This window comes from Musa acuminata, chromosome BXJ2-3 (assembly GCF_036884655.1).
Source record: "Musa acuminata AAA Group cultivar baxijiao chromosome BXJ2-3, Cavendish_Baxijiao_AAA, whole genome shotgun sequence".
Lineage (NCBI taxonomy): Eukaryota > Viridiplantae > Streptophyta > Magnoliopsida > Zingiberales > Musaceae > Musa > Musa acuminata.
The window spans coordinates 38,256,707-38,274,678 of record NC_088340.1 but is presented as its reverse complement, the minus strand read 5'-3'; the positions used below and the strand labels follow the sequence as shown (position 1 = coordinate 38,274,678).

The 17,972-nt window shown below is 37.2% G+C and overlaps 3 protein-coding genes across 4 annotated transcripts; 2 read left to right on the top strand and 1 right to left on the bottom strand.

The window, feature by feature from the left end:
- Nucleotides 1-245: 245 nt before the first annotated feature.
- Nucleotides 246-3,921, top strand: LOC135608099 (vesicle-associated protein 4-2-like). 2 transcript variants are annotated; one of them, XM_065100563.1, is made up of 8 exons: nt 246-805; nt 1,866-1,936; nt 2,150-2,231; nt 2,346-2,464; nt 3,225-3,302; nt 3,405-3,524; nt 3,620-3,712; nt 3,792-3,921. In XM_065100563.1, the coding sequence occupies exons 1-7, from the start codon at nt 490-492 to the stop codon at nt 3,677-3,679; spliced, it is 846 nt and encodes a 281-aa protein (XP_064956635.1). In that variant the 5' UTR covers nt 246-489; the 3' UTR covers nt 3,680-3,712; nt 3,792-3,921. The 2 variants fall into 2 exon arrangements, with proteins under 2 accessions (XP_064956635.1, XP_064956634.1); XM_065100562.1 differs by having other exon boundaries at nt 3,620-3,921.
- Nucleotides 3,922-5,053: 1,132 nt separating this feature from the next.
- Nucleotides 5,054-7,026, top strand: LOC103979058 (uncharacterized). The gene has a single exon (XM_009395080.3). The coding sequence runs from the start codon at nt 5,150-5,152 to the stop codon at nt 6,779-6,781; it is 1,632 nt and encodes a 543-aa protein (XP_009393355.2). The 5' UTR covers nt 5,054-5,149; the 3' UTR covers nt 6,782-7,026.
- Nucleotides 7,027-13,049: 6,023 nt separating this feature from the next.
- LOC103979059 (external alternative NAD(P)H-ubiquinone oxidoreductase B2, mitochondrial) lies at nt 13,050-17,695 on the bottom strand. The gene is made up of 10 exons (XM_009395081.3): nt 17,484-17,695; nt 17,050-17,314; nt 16,274-16,480; nt 15,955-16,205; nt 15,403-15,619; nt 15,190-15,294; nt 13,969-14,241; nt 13,750-13,871; nt 13,464-13,583; nt 13,050-13,307 (listed from the first exon to the last, which is right to left on the bottom strand). The coding sequence occupies exons 1-10, from the start codon at nt 17,678-17,680 to the stop codon at nt 13,220-13,222; spliced, it is 1,845 nt and encodes a 614-aa protein (XP_009393356.2). The 5' UTR covers nt 17,681-17,695; the 3' UTR covers nt 13,050-13,219.
- Nucleotides 17,696-17,972: the final 277 nt, after the last annotated feature.

Sequence of the window (17,972 nt, the reverse complement as noted above, 5' to 3'; positions counted from 1 at the left end):
TATAAATATAGACTGAAAAATATGAAAAATATCAATTTTGAAGATATATATATATATATATTTGCCTAACTAAATAAATATTAAGAATAAAGAAAAAAGAAAAAAGAAAGATGAGTGGCAAACTTAATTGGGAGTGAACGGATGAGAGAGAGAGAGAGAGAGAGAGAGAGAGAATCCAAAACCATTCCAACGAAGCCACCATCCAACCCACTCTCCTTTCTTAAATGCACTTTAATTCCATCCTTCTTCCCTATCCCACCTTCTCTCTCTCTCTCTCTCTCTCTCTGGACGCCTACGGCTCACAGCTCAAAAGAAGCCCCACGCGGTTTGCAAAGCAGAGGCTTTAGCCTAGCCGGAGTGCTCGCTTGTTAAGCGTACCTCCCGGTGACGCCACACCTCTTCCCTCATCCGGGACCTTCGTCGTTGACCCAGGAGTCGCTGCTCCATGAAGTGAGGCCAGTTGCGTCGGCGCTTTGGGAAGAGCTCGCGATGGCGATCGCCGACGGCAAGGAGGATGGGAAGGGGTGGGGAATCTTCCGGCTGCGCTTCTTTGGCGGTGGGGGAGGAGGCGGAGGTGGTGCTGGCTCGTCCTCCTCGAACTCATCGTCGACGCTTAGCTTGACGCACCACCGCCACTCCCGCTCGTCGGGGCGGAGCCAGATGGGGCAGGTGTATCGAGGAGCCGCTGCGGCGCCGGCGGCAAGGCGCAACCCCGGTGCGAGCTCGATCTCCTCGGTGGCCTGGTCGTTGCTGCCAACCAGGCGCCGCTTACGGCTGGATCCGACCTCCAAGCTCTACTTCCCTTGTGAGTTCTTGTCCCGATGGTTCATTCCGAGTCCTTAAAGGTCAGATCTTTCGTTCTCCCGTTTGGATTTTGGTTGTACTTTGTGAAAGGAGTCATCTTTTTTCTCTTTAGCGGGACTCAAAAGCCTTTTGGGGGTGCGTAGGGGTTAAGTTTCTTCGTTTGATTCGTGCCCTACTTTCTCGTAAAAGGAACTTCGTTCGCTGACGACTGTTTGAATTGGGGCAAAAAGGGTGTTAAATTGGATGATTAACTTCAACTTCTAGTAGACTGTACTCGGTGCTGCTTGCCTTTACCTTTCCCATCCACCCTCCAAAAACAACTCTGAGGATGATTTGATGCGAGTTATTAGACGTAATTTAATCTACATTAATTTTGGGTGTCCTTCTGTGAATTTTAGTATGTTCTAGAAATATCTTTGCTATTGTTGATGGATTATTATCTTCAGTTCATGACATAGTTACCAGCAAATCTAGGGTATCAATTTTTTTATTTCAATACCATTTTGCTAGTTAAGAAATTTATGTCATGTTCTCGTCGTTTGCATCAATGAACTTCTCATATTCAGTAGGATACATAACAGCTTCTTGATATCAGGGTAACTGTTTTCAGATTAAATCTTCTTACCCTATTTTCTTTAGTTTTGGTTGTTTCTGTAATGATTCAGATTTTTAGGTCTAATTTCTGATGTTCAACTTTCTCTCTCCAGAAACTGTATGCTTGATAGAAGGTTCTTTAGTGTCTTCAATTAGAGGATTGCTAGTATAATTAACCACTATCAACATTTTCATCACTTTGGATTAGTCTATGCAGCTTTTTCTTCTTGTTTATGTCGTGTTTTTAAACAAGTGTTAATTGATTTTGAAATCTGTCCAATGGAGCAAACTCTTCTGAATGATCTATTAATCTGGCCACTAAATTTGCTAAAATCTTGTGAGATTCAAGTTAGTTTCTGCTACTACTTGGAGATTTTTCGAGAAGCAGTTTTTCTTTGTGACAAATATCGAGGTATTCTGGAATTAACCATATGATTTATATGGTTTTCTTTTTATTTTTGTTGAAGATGAACCTGGAAAACAGGTTCGAAGTGCAGTCAGGATAAAGAACACCAGCAAATCACATGTGGCATTTAAGGTGTGTTTTATGTTCCGTCTTATTATCTTTACTCATTTTCTGACTTCTTACTAATAATAGACAGCGATCAGCACAATGTCTTTTGATCATTTAGTATCATGTTTCTGTTCGAATTATCAGCTGAAGTTATAATGGTGTTGTTTTTTCTTTTTTCTGTATTCTTATTAACATTTTATTTTCGTGGGTAAATTTTGATTATCACGGTGGCTTTAGTTTCAAACAACTGCACCAAAGAGCTGTTTCATGCGTCCTCCTGGAGGGATTCTTTCCCCAGGGGAGAGTATCATTGCAACTGGTAAACCTTTTTTCCCTCATGCCGGATTTGACTGAATTTTGATAAGAGTATGAAATAATTGGCTCATGCTGCATAAAGTTATGACTCTCATAAACTTCCATATTTGGGTGGCAGTTTTCAAGTTTGTCGAGCAGCCAGAGAATAATGAGAGGCCACTGGATCAAAAGAGCAACGTTAAGTTTAAGATCGTTAGTCTGAAGGTGAATGGGCCTGTGGAATATGTACCAGAGCTAGTAAGTCTGTCCATTCCTTTCTTCCAACCTGATTGGAATTGTTTCTTCCTTTTTTCCAAAGCATGTTTGAAATACTTGATTTGAACCAACTTAAATTGAATAATTCAGCTAATTTCAACTGCATACAGCTCGATCCATTTAAAGTCTACAAACACAGATTGATTGGTATGGCCTCAAATTTGCAGTCATATTTGCATTTAAGTAAAAAGCAGTCCAGAAATTTTATAATAAGTATATGATTCTATGACATTGAGAGATCTAAGTTGCTATCTTTACAAATGTATTCACTATTTTAATTGTCTACTAATCTCCATTGGTGCGTGTCCTTTGTAGCCATCTACTTTGACATGCATTGTCACAACTTCAGCATTTGGAGTCTGGCAAGATTGACTTATTTAGAATTTGAAAAAAGAGGTAACTGGAAAAATAAATTAATGAAAATGCAGTGTAGAACAATTATTATAAGGTCATGTTTACTTACACATATATGATTAAAACACGGTACTAAATTACTCATCCGAAAGATCATGAATTGTTCAAGAATTTTCCAAAAAATTCAAACAATGTTGAGTATTCTAGAAGTATTATGCTCTAGGACATGTTTAATGGTGCCTTCTGCGATTGATAAACATGTAATAAGCATCTTTGCTTGCTTCTTTGTTTGTTTATTTAATATGAAACTACATCCACTTTAAGAGTACAACATTTTTTTGGTCAAAATGACATCTGAATTAATCACTGAGACATATTTATTGAACAGTTTGATGAACAGAAGGATCATGTTTCAGTAGAGCAAATTCTGCGGGTAGTTTTCTTGGACCCTGATCGACCTTGCTCTGTAAGTGGAAGTGACAGACATTTTTCATACCTCTCATTTACAATGATTACATTTACTCGTCGAGTAGTAAACTACATGTGCATCGTGATATTTTTTTTGAAGCAAATGGAGAAGTTGAAGAGGCAGCTCGCCGAAGCTGAGGCGGCAGTTGAGGCACGTAAGAAGCCTCCAGAAGACACGGGTCCTCGTATTGTTGGAGAAGGACTGGTTATAGATGAATGGGTATACTTAGTTTTCCCGGTATTTGGTTTCTGATGCATTTTTCTTCTCGTGTAAGAATGTTTTCCTTCTGACGTCCTTTTCTTTTAAATTTTCAGAAGGAAAGAAGGGAAAGGTATCTTGCACGGCAGCAGGTTGAAGGGGTGGATTCAGTGTAAAGTGTGGTTGCTTTTAGTATCTCCATAATTATGGTATCTTTTTCTATTCGAATTGTATGATATATTTGTGTAAGAAGAAATAGCATGTCATGGGGCTGCCTGTAATTTTCAGGACCATGAGGGAGTTTATCTAAAAGTTCAAGTGGCAGAGATTATGGTAGTATTGTGCTTGGATTAGGATTATGTCTTTGTATATAGTGGCGTTCTGTTTGTCGAGAAATAAAAATGTTTTCAGCGGAAAAGGCCCAAGAGCTTGCTGTTATCTGCATCTAGATTCCCGATATTGCCGTGACTTGAAATTATGTTTGGCATCATTAATGTGGATCTTGTCATGGCAAGGGACCAGTTCCTTCTAGTCAATGTTGCTGCTTGTTAACTTCCAAGTGTCGAAAGTAGTAGATGGAAAAAGTGGTGGTGATGTTTCAGTTGCTTGTCTGTCTTCATGTTGTTCCAGCATAAAACTGCTCCATGTTCTAGTTGTTCTCAGTCGCTTCATGTTGTGTATAGCACTAGTAGTATCAGCTACTTATGGTTGATGTATCGAGTCTGTGTTCCTGTGCTTCATTTATATATGTTTGTTCTTTGAACAAGTTTGTTTTAGTCGAAAGCTCATATTTGAAATGTCCAATATTTGCATGCAGTAAATAATTACTTTCTTGTATGGTTCTATATCAGTCTGTGCTCGGATCAGTTTACATATATCTCATTGCTCTTTTTTGTATAAATAATTTGGATTTTGTCCTTTTATTTTCATCCTATTCTTGTATAATTCATCTGTATGTATGATATTATTTTTCTATCTAATGAGGCCATCATCCATAAATAATCAGGAATCAAAATGTAGAACCCAATCAGTCTGCAATGAACACAGAGTCAATGTTTGATTCGGATCGATTTGTCGTCCGGTTTATAATTTTTCCGGTCCGATGATCCGATTCGATCTGGATCTGATGGTCGGTTCATATCGCTATGATTGCGCTCCATTTGGGTGACAGTTGGCTGTCGTGCGCTGCAAACAGTCTTAGTTTGGGCCCCGCTGGGAGCCATTCATCAGAGCTGGCAAATCTGTACGCACGTGCATGAGGACTCACGGGCACGTGCTCCAGACCTCCAACACAAGCCGTTTCATTAAACCGGACCAAATCGAACCGGTCGTAACACTTTGATTTCGGTTTACGTACGACGGCTTCCCATATTATTAATATTATGCGCATTATTATATCGTTAAATCACATCGGAGCGTCGTCAGTGGGGCCGTTCGTCATCCGATGGTCACCATTCCACCAACCCTCCCAACGTCTCTCTTGCCCTCTCCCCAACGGTCGAAAACCTCCCTCTCTTAAACCCCCAATTCCAATTCCCATCTCCAACCAACTCGCCATCTTTCTTCTCCTTCTCCTGTTCCCCCCTTTGGCTTCGCTTGATCGTGAACAGGGAAGAAGCGATCTCCTCTTCCTCTTCCTCAGTAAGATGGGTCTCCCCACGCTTTCAGACTCCATGGCCTCCCCGAACCTCCAGATCTGGAACAACGCCGCCTTCGACGATGGCTCTGCGTCGAAGGCGACGTCGTCCCATCCTCCTACTGCCCGATCGGTCTCCACCAATCCCTGCGGATCATCGCTCGACCTCGATCCCTCCAAGGAGAACCGGAGCCCGGACTCCGCCAAGCCTCTCGCGGCGCACAAGAAGCCGGCGGCGAGAGTGGCATTCAGGGAGGACGACAAGAGCATCGACGAAGAGATCGAGAAGATCGAGGGGGAGATCGCGGGGCTGCAGTCGAGGCTGGAGGCGCTTCGTGTCAAGAAGGCGGAGAATAGCTCGACGGCGGCCGAGGCCGTCGGGCGGATGCGCGGGAGGATCGTGCCCGCTAAGTTCATGGACCTGAAACAGGGAACTCCGCCCATGCCCGCGTCGAAGAGAATGGAGCCGTCTCCGGTGGCGAGCGCCGGGCTTCGTCGCAGAGGGTTGAGCCTGGGACCGTTGGAGATCCTGGCCACCCCCGCGAAGTCTCTCGACCCGAAACGGACCGCAGCGAAAAATCTCTGGCCCTCGGCCTTGAAGAATAAGACCCAAGAGTCTCCGGCGCCAAGTGCGAAGGTCGATCGTCGAGGCCTCAGTCTCGGACCATTGGAGATCCACGAGAGTTTCACACTGGATCAACCGCATAAGGCTAGTGGAACCCCTCTTAGATCGGTTCAGAGTTGCAAGAAACCGAGCTCTCAGAAGCTCCAAGACAGCAAAGAAGTGAAAGGGGCGACAAAAGAAAGGGGGAAGAGCTTGAGCCCTAAACCTCGGCCACCGGCCACAGCAGCCAAAAAGACGGCATCCGATGCGAAGAAGGCGGCAGGGACTCCAGCCACAGTCAGGCTCCGGCAGAGGAGTGTCAGTCTTGGGCCTGCCGAGATAGCCAGCAACGCCCGCTCTTGTAGGCCGAACAATCCCCACCAAGACGGGGAGAAAACCACGAAGACGGATAAGCTACCGAGACACGGTTCGAGCATGAGCCCTAAATCTCGACAGCCATCAACCACGGCAGCTAAGAAGCCAGCAAAGGAGGACCAGACTTTGGGCGGTGTGAGACCCAAAGCGCTCTTCCAGGAGAACAGCAGCACAAGTTCTTGTAAAAGGCCATCAAAGACTGCTAAAGTGAGAGTTGTCCCCAGCCGTTATAGTTTGGCGAGCACTCGGACCGTCGGTGATGAGCCCGGATGCAAGCGCCGCAAGTGGTCATTGCCTGAATTAGGCAAGGAGAAGACTAGAGGTCCGCGGAGAAGATCGTCTGGGCCTGCACTTGACTGTAAGAGAAGCCAAGGATCAGATCTATCAGAGGATCAAGTGATGATGGATTCAAAGATCCCGGATAATTTGGATGCAGAGGTGAGCTGCCCATCATTGGTTCAAGAATCCCCTCCATCCGTCATGAAGATCGCTGAGACACTACCAAAGATAAAAACTTTGAGATGCAACACCGAGAGCCCTCGTGATTCTGGATGCGTAAAGAGAGCCGTTGAACTGGTTGGGAGGAAGTCATATTTTGCTGTGGCAGAGGGCGAGGAACTGAGTTCGCCTTGCGAGGCACTGAACTTTCACGAGCATATGTAGTGCAGGTACGATCATCATCTTTCGGCTTGTAAAAGATATAATCGGTAAGTCCTTTCGGAATAAGTCTTAGTCTTCCTCTCTGCTGACGGTTTCAGCTTGTAAAAGATCATTTTCAAGCTGTCATTTGTCTGTTCACGCCCTAAGACACAAGTCATATATGAATTGTAGTGTCTGCCACTTCATGTATATCAAAGTATAGTTTCGGGAACTTGCATTTTGTGAATTCTGAACTTTCTTTCGTTCCACATTTGCATAGAAACTAGATATGAATTGAGACTTGTATGTTGCAATGGTGCAAAAGAATTAGAATGTTGATTTCTTGCATGAAGCAAGCAAATAATCTGTTAGTTATTGAAAACAAAGGACAAGTAACTTGTCCTTTTCCTTTTGTTTCCACTTGATGGTTTTAGTTGTTTTGCTTGTTTCAGTGACTGTGACTTGTATGTTGCAATGGAGCATAGAATTAGATTGTTGCTTTCTTGCATTAAGCAAACAGTTCCATTTAGAATAATCTGTTGGTTTATTGAAACAGAGGACAATCTACTTCTCCTTTTCCTTTGGTTTCCAGTTGATGGTTTCAGTTGTTTTGCTTTGTGAAGTAAATGCTCTGTGACTACTTACTAAAATTGGATTGGTAGTTGCTTGGTTACAGTTGATGTGTTAGCTAAGAAATACTTTGACAATATGATGTCAATAAGTAAAGTTGGAGGGAGAACAAACATTTGGCTTGCAAATGAACTGCATTTCTCTTCCACTCCAAAATAAGCAACTTGTTAGATGTCTTTGAATACATAGCAAATAGTGATGAGTTTTTTTGACTGATGAGAAGATCATCCATCTAGAGAACTAATAGGTCCAAGAGCCACCTTCTTGATCTAAATTAGATGGTCCTGAGACATTGTAGAGAGATCCTCCTATCCACCAAGAAAAGCATCACCACCACCTCATCCAACCATAACAACATATGACAGCCGTACAAAACAAATTCCTATCGGATCCTCTTGCCTGCAGCCACATCTTCCTTCTGTTCCTGTCAGCATCTTCAGAAAAGATAGCTATCATCGGACACCGGCCTCTTCTTCAAGCACCAAAAGCCTTTGTCCTTCGATGATTACGAGACTCGCACAACATATTTGTTTTGCTTGGCAGAGAGTGTTAGCCATCCATGATGGAGAGAGCAGGGCGGTGATCGGTGTGACAGACATGCTGCAGAGGCTGCAGCAGGATGCACTCCGCTTGGCTGGGAAGGCGCTCGACCTCTTCGATATCACTGAGGCTACCGAGATAGCTCGCTTTATCAAGAAGGTACATGTCATTTTACATTGGATGCAGATTCCAGATTGTAACAATAAAATCTCAATTATTTCAGCTTAGTTATATTTTTTTTTGTCGTTATTAAGATATATATAATTATATTCTTAGTTAAATTTAAATTAGTTTTTTTTTTATTTTTAATATATTTTTTTATTTTTTTATTACATTAATAGTAATTATCTCACTTTTTTAATGACAATATCTCTATATCTTCATAGCACATGTTTTAACCATAAAAATGATAATTATGTTATTGTCATATGAAAAACTTTAATTTCAGAAATTAAACTCAAATAATAATAAATTAAATTTATGATATGTATCTTATTCGGATAGCCTTTCTTTTATCTATAATATATCATCTTCGTCGATCTTAACGCTATAGTAATGTCAATTTATAAAAAGAATTAAATTTATTTTTTCTCACTTTATATTCTTTATATGATTACTATCGATGACGAATTAGAAACAAATGAAATATGAATTCTACTATAATTGAAATTTCTTTCATAACCATAATCAAAATTCAATTATATCTATAATATATCTTATTTAATTAGATAAGATCATATATTATAATATTCTCTCACTTGCTCATTAATTGGTAAGATATAAAAAAAATAAAAGTAAAAAAATAAATTAAAATTTTATTTAAAGATAATTTTATTTAATTAGATTCTAAAATTTAAAAATATTTTAAACATACATATAAATTTTACAAAATAAACCAATAAATTTAATAAACCTAATATCATATTTAGTTTGACTAACAATATAAGTCATAATAGTTATATATCATTAATATCATATTTCTTTTTATGTATTATAACATTATTAACCCTTCCTAATATAGTCCAAAATTACTAAGACAAATCGAGGTAATTTATAAAATCAATATATGAAAATAGCATCATTTTACACTGATATATTTTCATATATGTGAGTATATAATCCTTCCTCCCTTCTAGATATTTTATTATTTTATTTATAATATTTTAATATTTCATTCTTAGATATGTCTAATATATACTTAATATCTACTCTAGTATAGGCTTGAGCATATAATAAACTTCTAATTATGCATATATAATAAATATTTTTTTTATTTATTTTTTTCAAGTTATTTTAAAAATATTTATTTTGACTTAATTTTTCTTTACTTTTCTCATTTACTAAATAAAGTTATATACTAAATTTATTTAAGACTCGATCAATATATTTTTTTTTGAGATAATCTTAACAATCTTTAAGATCTATCCCTAAAATCTCAATATTAATAACATAACATGCTTCACTCATATCAATCTTTGAGAAATTTCTTTGTCTCATATAATAAACTAATATTACTACTAATAAATAAAATATTACCTATACATAGACCAATATAATAACATTACTCTTACTTATCTTCATATATAAATACCAATCAATAGTATTTATTTTTAATATAAAGGAAGTAATGATATTATAAAACTTTATATACTAGAAGCTTGTTTAAGTTCATAAATTGATTTTCTAAATTTATATATAAAATTTTTTTATTTCTTTTATTTCTTTATGAATTGTTTAGGTTAAACTATATATATTAGATTGCCATTCAAAATATCATTTTCACATCCATATAACGTAATTCAAAATCATAATGAGCTACTAATATTATGATAGATTTTTAACAAGTTCATTTAAAAAATTTAAAAATATATCTCATATGCATTCTTTATAAGTAAAATCTTTGACCATAAGTCACTATTATATTATTTCATATTATTTTTTAAGTCATGTTTATATAATAGACCCTTTTATATTAATTGGATAATTTGATGAGTTGTAAGATACTGTTTTAGTTTATTGATTTCAACTATTCTTTTATTGTATTGTACCATTTTTTAAAATTACTACCTTTTATAACTTATAAAATAATGAGAGATCCTTTTGATTTCTATATCATAATATAATTGTTGTAGATATATCATATAAAAATTAGAAACAATAGATCTTTTTTTTTTAAAAAAAAATTCTCAAAACTATTGGTTATGATTATTCTACAAGATTATTAGCAATGACACTAATATTCTTGTGAAATAGTATTGCTATCCTTAGATATACAATCTTAAACTATAAAAATTATTTGAAATAAATTCTCTTTTGGGTTTATCTAAATCTCTTAATTATATGAGCCATTGTAAATATTATTTTTCTTGATATCATTCAAGACTAATTCCTTAGTATAATTTTATAAGTTATTAGTCTAAGTTATTTTGATTGCTATAAGACCAATACAATAATAAAAAATATAATTTAAAATATATTATTAATAATAAAATATTTATTGAAATTCACATCTCATAAACCTACCATCCTAAGCCATTTTAGTAGCTATAAGTTAGATAAAACTTAGGGATATCAGTTGTAAATAATATTTACCAAAATTTTTAATTTAATATATGTCGAAACAATTCAATAATAACCACCATAATAATTATTGAATATTAATCATAGAAAGAAAAACTTATATGATAACTATAATCATGATGATAAACTTCATATGAAAAATAAATATTATTCTATAATTTCAAACATAAGCATGTGAATAACTAAACAAATATCAAAGAATAATAATTAAAATTTTATTTATCACATGTAAAATTTTAAAAATATATAATACAAAAATAAAAAATATATATATTTTTTATACTTTTTTTAATAATTCTTATGAAACTCTTAAATCAGTCAACCCTATTTAATTGAGTAAGCATAAAATTAGGCTATCCAAATTGGGCTTATAGATTTGGATCAACCATTCGCCTAATTAAACTTGTCAAAATTAAAATTGATTAAAATCAAATTTTGATTTTCCTTGAATTTGATCAAACTTGATTGATTAAATCTAAATCTAGTTAAGTAATCAAAATACATTCATGATCAAGTTTGATTAATATATTTGATTAAAATAAATTACATTAGTTAATTTTATAATTGAGGATATAAATTAGAAAATTTTAATTATTAGAGAGTAAAAATTGTAATTTTGTTTAGGATCTATAATGCAAATATCAGATTGTAGAAGGGTATAAATGAAAAACTGAATTAAAGGATACATATTGGAATTATCTAATGTCTTAGAGATAAAAATGTCCTTTAAAGAAAAACCCTAATTCGTTGTTGTAGTCGTCACTCTAATGTCTTGTCGACGGTGAATGGGCCATCTATCGTCTACACGTCACTTGTGATGGTGACTGTTTGCATGCAGTTGACTGGCAATGTCATTGTCTCCGCGTCATGTTATCGCACTCCCCCATGATTGTGTATCGACTAATGACCACATTATCACTGCGACACCTAACGATGCTTACAAGTCTGCTATGCATGTAGGGTACCATTGCCTTTAGTATCCAATCGATGCCAACCATAACCAACAAACGTGATAGCGGCCCTACTGTAGTTGTTGCACGCAAGTGGCAATCGCTATAGTCGTCTCACGATTGGATTAGCGACTACCGGAGGCCATTACCCTCAATAATACTATTATTGATAGGAAACTGTCAATAACAGTCCATTGATCAAACACGAGGAATCTCATATCGCCCATAAGTATGCGATAGTACATACTAGATAGAAAGTAGATTGATAACATAAATAAATCATACTAGTATCATAAATCAAAATCGGATAATACCTTTTCGCAAGCAAAAGATGATAATAAATAGATCTAAATAAAAAATAGATCTAAAATACTTTTATGATATAAAATATTTGATTTCAAAACATCGTTTTGATACCAATTATAAGCATAAAAATATAATATGCTACTGTTATTAAAAAACTGTAATATCAAAAATTAAAATCAAATGACGATATATCATGTTTAGATATGTACCTTTCGATACTATATAAAAAGTCTTTATTTGATCTGTAGGTGTATCGACATCAGATCCGAAAGCTATAACAATGTTGATCTATAAAGAGAACGAGACTTGCTTTCTTTCTCTTTCTATCCTTCACAGGACCATTATGAGAAATGATCTATAATCTTTCTGGTTTTGTTGATTTAACCCTAGGAGGTACTGTCGTTTTATAGGCGAGAACAGAGGATATAAAATGAATTATTAGGAAAGTCTCTCATATCAAAATCATCTCTTAATGAATTCTACTATAATTTGACTTCTTTATGGTGATCAATAATTGTAACATATCTATAATATATCTTAACTAATTAAATAAAATCAATTATCGAACACATGTTTCTATCATCCTAAATTATTCTTTCTTATTTTATGTTCTATCAAAACTATCCCTAATTGCAACTCAATACATCCATTTGAACATAGTAATCTTAGCGATATAAATATATATATATATATATATATATATATATATATATATATAATTTTTAAATTATTTAATATTTAAATCCATAAAATATTACTAGACAACCGTCTTATAAAATTAATAAGGACATTTTTTTTTTCTTCCAATCGAGATAATGTAACCTCTTTAATCTTGCAGGAGTTTGATGGGTCATATAGAGCAAGGTGGCAATATATGGTGGGAACTCACTTTGGTTCTTTTGCGACATGCCACAATGGCTACTTCATCTACTTAAGCATAGGAAGCCTGGCCATAGTTCTCCTCAGGGGTGCACCAGATGCTGAGGTTGACAAAAGCCATTTCATTTCCTTGGAGTCGGTCAGGGCTTCATGTACTTGTCTCTGTATACATAGTGCAGGTGGTAGATGATCTTATTCAGAACTATCATGAACAAAGTCTGAGTAATGGAACCTTTCCTAGTCTCATCTTGTTGTGGCTTGTGAAAGAGAAGTGTTAGGCCATTTATCTAATTGCATAGAGACTCCTGTTGTATAGTAATAGTGTTCTTTGAAAGCAGCAATGATGTTTGGCAAGAATACAGCAAAATTATCCTCAGCAGCATCTCTCCAACACACAACACTAAATGTACTCAAATCTTAAAAGAGCTTTATTGATTATGATTCAGTGAAAAGGAGGTGATCAATGTGTAAGTAACAATAAGGTAAAATAGCTCATGGAATGATGAAGCATGAGTTACCAAAAATCCAACACAAACTTTGTTTACAACAAGCAGTGTGCAAGGTTTGTTGCTGAGCTCTATATGCGGCTCGAGTCCCTCCCAAATATGAATCGCCTCGTCCAGTCGGATATTACCAGTGCCCTTGTGCGCCAGCTGACTTGCTTGCTGTACATGGATTCAAATAAATAAGCGAACAAGGTTGTACCAAGATTTATGTGGCATTTGATCTTGTACTAATGTAAGATGAAGACTCGACTACAAGAGGAAAATTAGTAGATCATGGACAGATTTCGAGGAGAGGTAAAAGAAAAAAAATGTTACCTTGCATATATTGAGTACCATAGCCATTGGGTACTATGTCCAATAGAGATCCAATCTCCTGGGAGTTGTGCGGCTGTTTGTTCTCCGCCCAAAGGAGCAAATTGCCCAAAATGCTTATATCTTCAAGAAAAGGATAAGTTTGATCAAAAGAGCCGCAGAGCAGATGAGAGTTCCACATGTACATTAAAACTAACAGGTTTCTGTATTCCCAAGTCCTTTTTTATAAATAATTTCCTGTGTTAACTACCAGCTGCTAAACTCGTTGCACCCTATATTCTGCAGTTACCTAAAGGGAAGAAAGCGATGACGGCCCATTTTTGTTATCCGCTGTGGACCTTCTGGTTTCTCTTCAGAATCCTTCATTCTGTTAAAACATCTAGCAAGATAGTGCCCTTGTTGTGCAGCAACCTGGTTTGGCAATGTACCATAACAAGCAGAACTGTATACGCCAATCTGATGATAGATAGTCGGCACCATGTAATTAAGTTTTTGTATAAAGAACTACCTGAGCTGTTGCAGGAAGATTTTTGACCAGCGAATCCACATTAGCAAGAGCATTTTTGAACTCTTCTATGTTAAGTTCTAAAGCTTCCTTCTTAACATCACCTTTTGAAGCCTTTATCAAATCAACTATGTCGCTCATTTGCTTGTTTTTCAGATAGAGTTCAACTTGAGGATACCTTATGCAAATATCTTCTAGAACATCTTGGATCTCTTTCACAGTTAAAGTTCCTGAATTATCCTTGTCCGCAAATCTAAAGATTTCCATGATATCTTCCTGTAAGAATATTAAGATGAAGTATGTTAGCAGACTACACATGACCTTCAGGTCCTTACATGACATAACCACTGATTAGTTATTCTCTATTCAACATATTATACATGACCTGCAGGTCCTTACATTTCTTCTTGATGAACACCTATGACCACTTAATTGCAAAGGTTGTTTTGAAGTTCAAATAAGCTACCAAATAAGAACTGCTGGAAAAACTTCTGTAAGCCACAAAGGGGAATCTCTAGGAATCAAAATCTAAAATCATCAGTTAAACTTCTCTTTTAAGATAATCATCAGTTGTAGACTATTATAACTGATGGTCAAAATGGTCACCAAAAGTAAAAGATAGCTGCTTTTTTATGGCAACATGTATATAGAGTTATGGATCACACATGTTGTTCAGCTGCATGTAACATGTCCCTTTAATAAGGTGTATAACAGTCAAGAGACTCTTACCTTTTATTCTTAGAATTCAATTTGCAGTAGATGAACCAATCAATATTACTGTCAGTACGACCAAACAAATAGAATTAAGCTTGTTATAATGTGGACATTTCATAAGCATGTGTTCAATTGGATAAAAATGATTTATCAAAATCACAATTATTCAGACATATCAAGACTTGAATCTACCGGGTGAAAGAAGCGCAGCACGAAAACCTGAAGGGAGTTGGCAAACATTAAATGAGAAAAGAAGAGTGTGCCTGATAAAGTTAGCTTCTGGAAAACAGAAAATAATATGACTTTCACCAGGTATGATGGTATACATTTTAAAATGAAGAGTAAAAAGAGCACATATAAGGGAAGCAGAAGCTGCTAATCCATAATGCATGTACACAAGTGTATGAGCACCTGTGGGTGTTCATGCGTATCATGTAATTCAAAAATACATCCAAAAGTGCTGCTTCTCTAAGGAGAAACTAGTAAGACCAATAACAAAAGAGCACATACCATGACTTTTCTTTGGCTCATTGTAGCACAGTCACCGATAGCACAAACATTTTCACACTCACGGACTCTCAGCCATTCATCAGTAGCTAATGCACGCCTATTACCCTGTGGACATCAACAAAGAATTTACAGAAATATCAAGACTGGACAACAGTATTCTATATCTCTGAATGAGACATTCTAAAACAATTTTGATCACAAGAAGCAACTAACCTGACCAATTTGTTTCATGAAATCCAATATGACAGGACGAGTTCCAATACCAGTTGACCAAACAGCCATTCCATATGGTACAGAACTCTCTCCATGCAATGCGTTCTCCATAGTAATTGTTTTATCAGACACCTTCACAACCTTAAATCCTGTTTTTAGTTCAATTCCATCTCTTTGAAACTTCTCTTCAGCAAATTTACTGATCCTTTTGTCAAACCTGTGCATGATGTGACAATGCAAATCATAATCACAGAGGCAGTACAAGTAGGAAATTGGAAAGTACGTAACATGCCTTATGCTTAACTTGGAAATATATGAAATTAGCCCAACTAGAAGTCTAGAACTACAGTTAAAAGACATAATGTATTCGATATCAAGAGGTGTCTAGTTACTAAAATTTCCTGGCACCAAAGAAGTCAAGGATTTATTTACAAACAGATGTAAGATTAATGATTTACAACTCTGCGGGACCTTAGTGCTTCTGAACTTAGATTAATGTATAATTTACTGAGATGAAATATCACTATCTAATGACCGTTAAGCTCTCCTTACATGGTCAAGATGTGCTCTCCATGTTCAACGACTGTTATCTTCACTAGGTCCTGAATGGTCGGGTATAACTTAGCCAAATCTTCAGAGACAAAGTCATGCAACTCTGCTGCAAATTCAACACCAGTTGGACCACCACCAACAACAACAAAATGAAGAGTTCTCTTCTTCTCTTCTTCATCGAGGTCTGGAAGAGTGGCCCTTTCAAAACAGTCCATCACACTTCTACGAATCTTTTGAGCATCCTCAACTTCCTGCAAAATGTAGAACTCCAACATGACTCACATCTTTGTATGGAACCTCAATGATTGCAAAAACCTACCTTCAAGAAATGACAATGTTCCACCACACCAGGGGTGTTGAATGTATTTGCCCTTGCTCCAACCGCTATCACCAAGTAGTCGTAATCAACAAGAAATTCACCATTTCCCTCCAAATTTGTTCCGATATCGCTCCTGCAGTATACCTTCTTGTTCTCTGGATCGATCTTGAAGCACTCAGCTTCCCAGAATTTAATTTCTCCACCTTTCTGCAAAATCATCATCCAAAAAAAAATCTGAGAGTGATTATGTTGATTATTACATATAGAACATATCCAGTAATATGAAATGAAAGCAAGCAAATTAATGTTCAGTGCAATAAAGAAAAAAAAAAAACTATAATTCCACTCCCATATTTGATTCAATTGTATCATAATTCATACCATATTTACCAGAATTTTATGAGATTATGAAGTTCAAGCATGGAAAATTGTAGTGCATCAAAACCTGTTCTGCTTTATCCTTTCCAAAAAGGATCAAGCAATTTTTCCCTAGATCTTTCTACGGTATATGACATTTTAATATCCACATTCCTCCCCTACAAATTATAAGATTTGAGTATCAACATCCACTTAATTATTCCTTTTTTTGGAAGACGAGCCCTTTTAGACAACAGGGAAAACAAGTACTAGAAGAGCCACGCATATATCACCGGATACCTAAGAAAAGGAGAAACTTCTTGAAACGAATGCTTCGGAGATCATTCATCAAGGCAGTGTGTCACCACAGCTTCAGAATAAAGAAGACGAACAATTGGTTCCACCGAAAGGTTGTCTACCTTTGTTATGATCTTGCGTATCGGTTCGACGATGCTGCGGGGTTCCACCGTTCCGCATGTCACGCTCGGCAGCAAAGGCGTGAATGCAAAGTAGTTCCGAGGCGATATCACTTGCACATCGTACGAGGAGCTATCAATATTCTTCACGAAAGTAGTGCCAGCCCAGCCAGTTCCAAGCACCACCACCTTCTTCTTGGGAGCAACGCCCGGCGACTCGGCAGCAGCTTCTGCTCTTGCGTCAGCATACGCTACGAGACCCCCACCACTGCAAATTACCGAGCTTAAGCGCACAAAAGGAGGGCTAAATCAAGCTGCAGTATCTCTATGTACTCGATCGAACTATGTGGGGAGCTTCCATCAGACCAAGAAAGAAGCAGATCGGAAGCCAAGATCTGAAAGACCCCCGTTTCCGGGATCGGGGAGGAAGAAGGGACCTGGCGGCGAAGACGAGGACGAGCTTGGAGAAGGTGGGGCGGTGGCGGTAGGCGCGGGCGGCGCCGTCGAGGAAGAAGGCGGCGAATCGCATCCTCCAGCGAGGCGAGAAAGAGTTAGGGAAGGAGATCCCAAGAGGAGGGGAAACGTTGAGAGCAGAGAAGGCGGTCTTCGGTCGTGCTTTCCTGTCTTTAACCATCCCGTTTCTGGCACAAGCGACATGCCATTGTCGGTACATGTCGCCTTTTGATGCAATAACAATTAATTACAGGGGCTTTCTTGCATATATTCCATGAGTGCGGTACCACTCGTGGCACAAATCGGGATACGAAAACAGTGGCATCGCAATCTATGCTTCACTCCAATGCTCTTTGTTCTTGCGTGCAACTTCTTTGAGATGAAGAGTATAGGTTGATTGTGATGGCAGGTAGCTCGTGACGTATGTGACTGAGGGTGAAGACAGATTCATTGGGTAGTCGAATTAGTATATA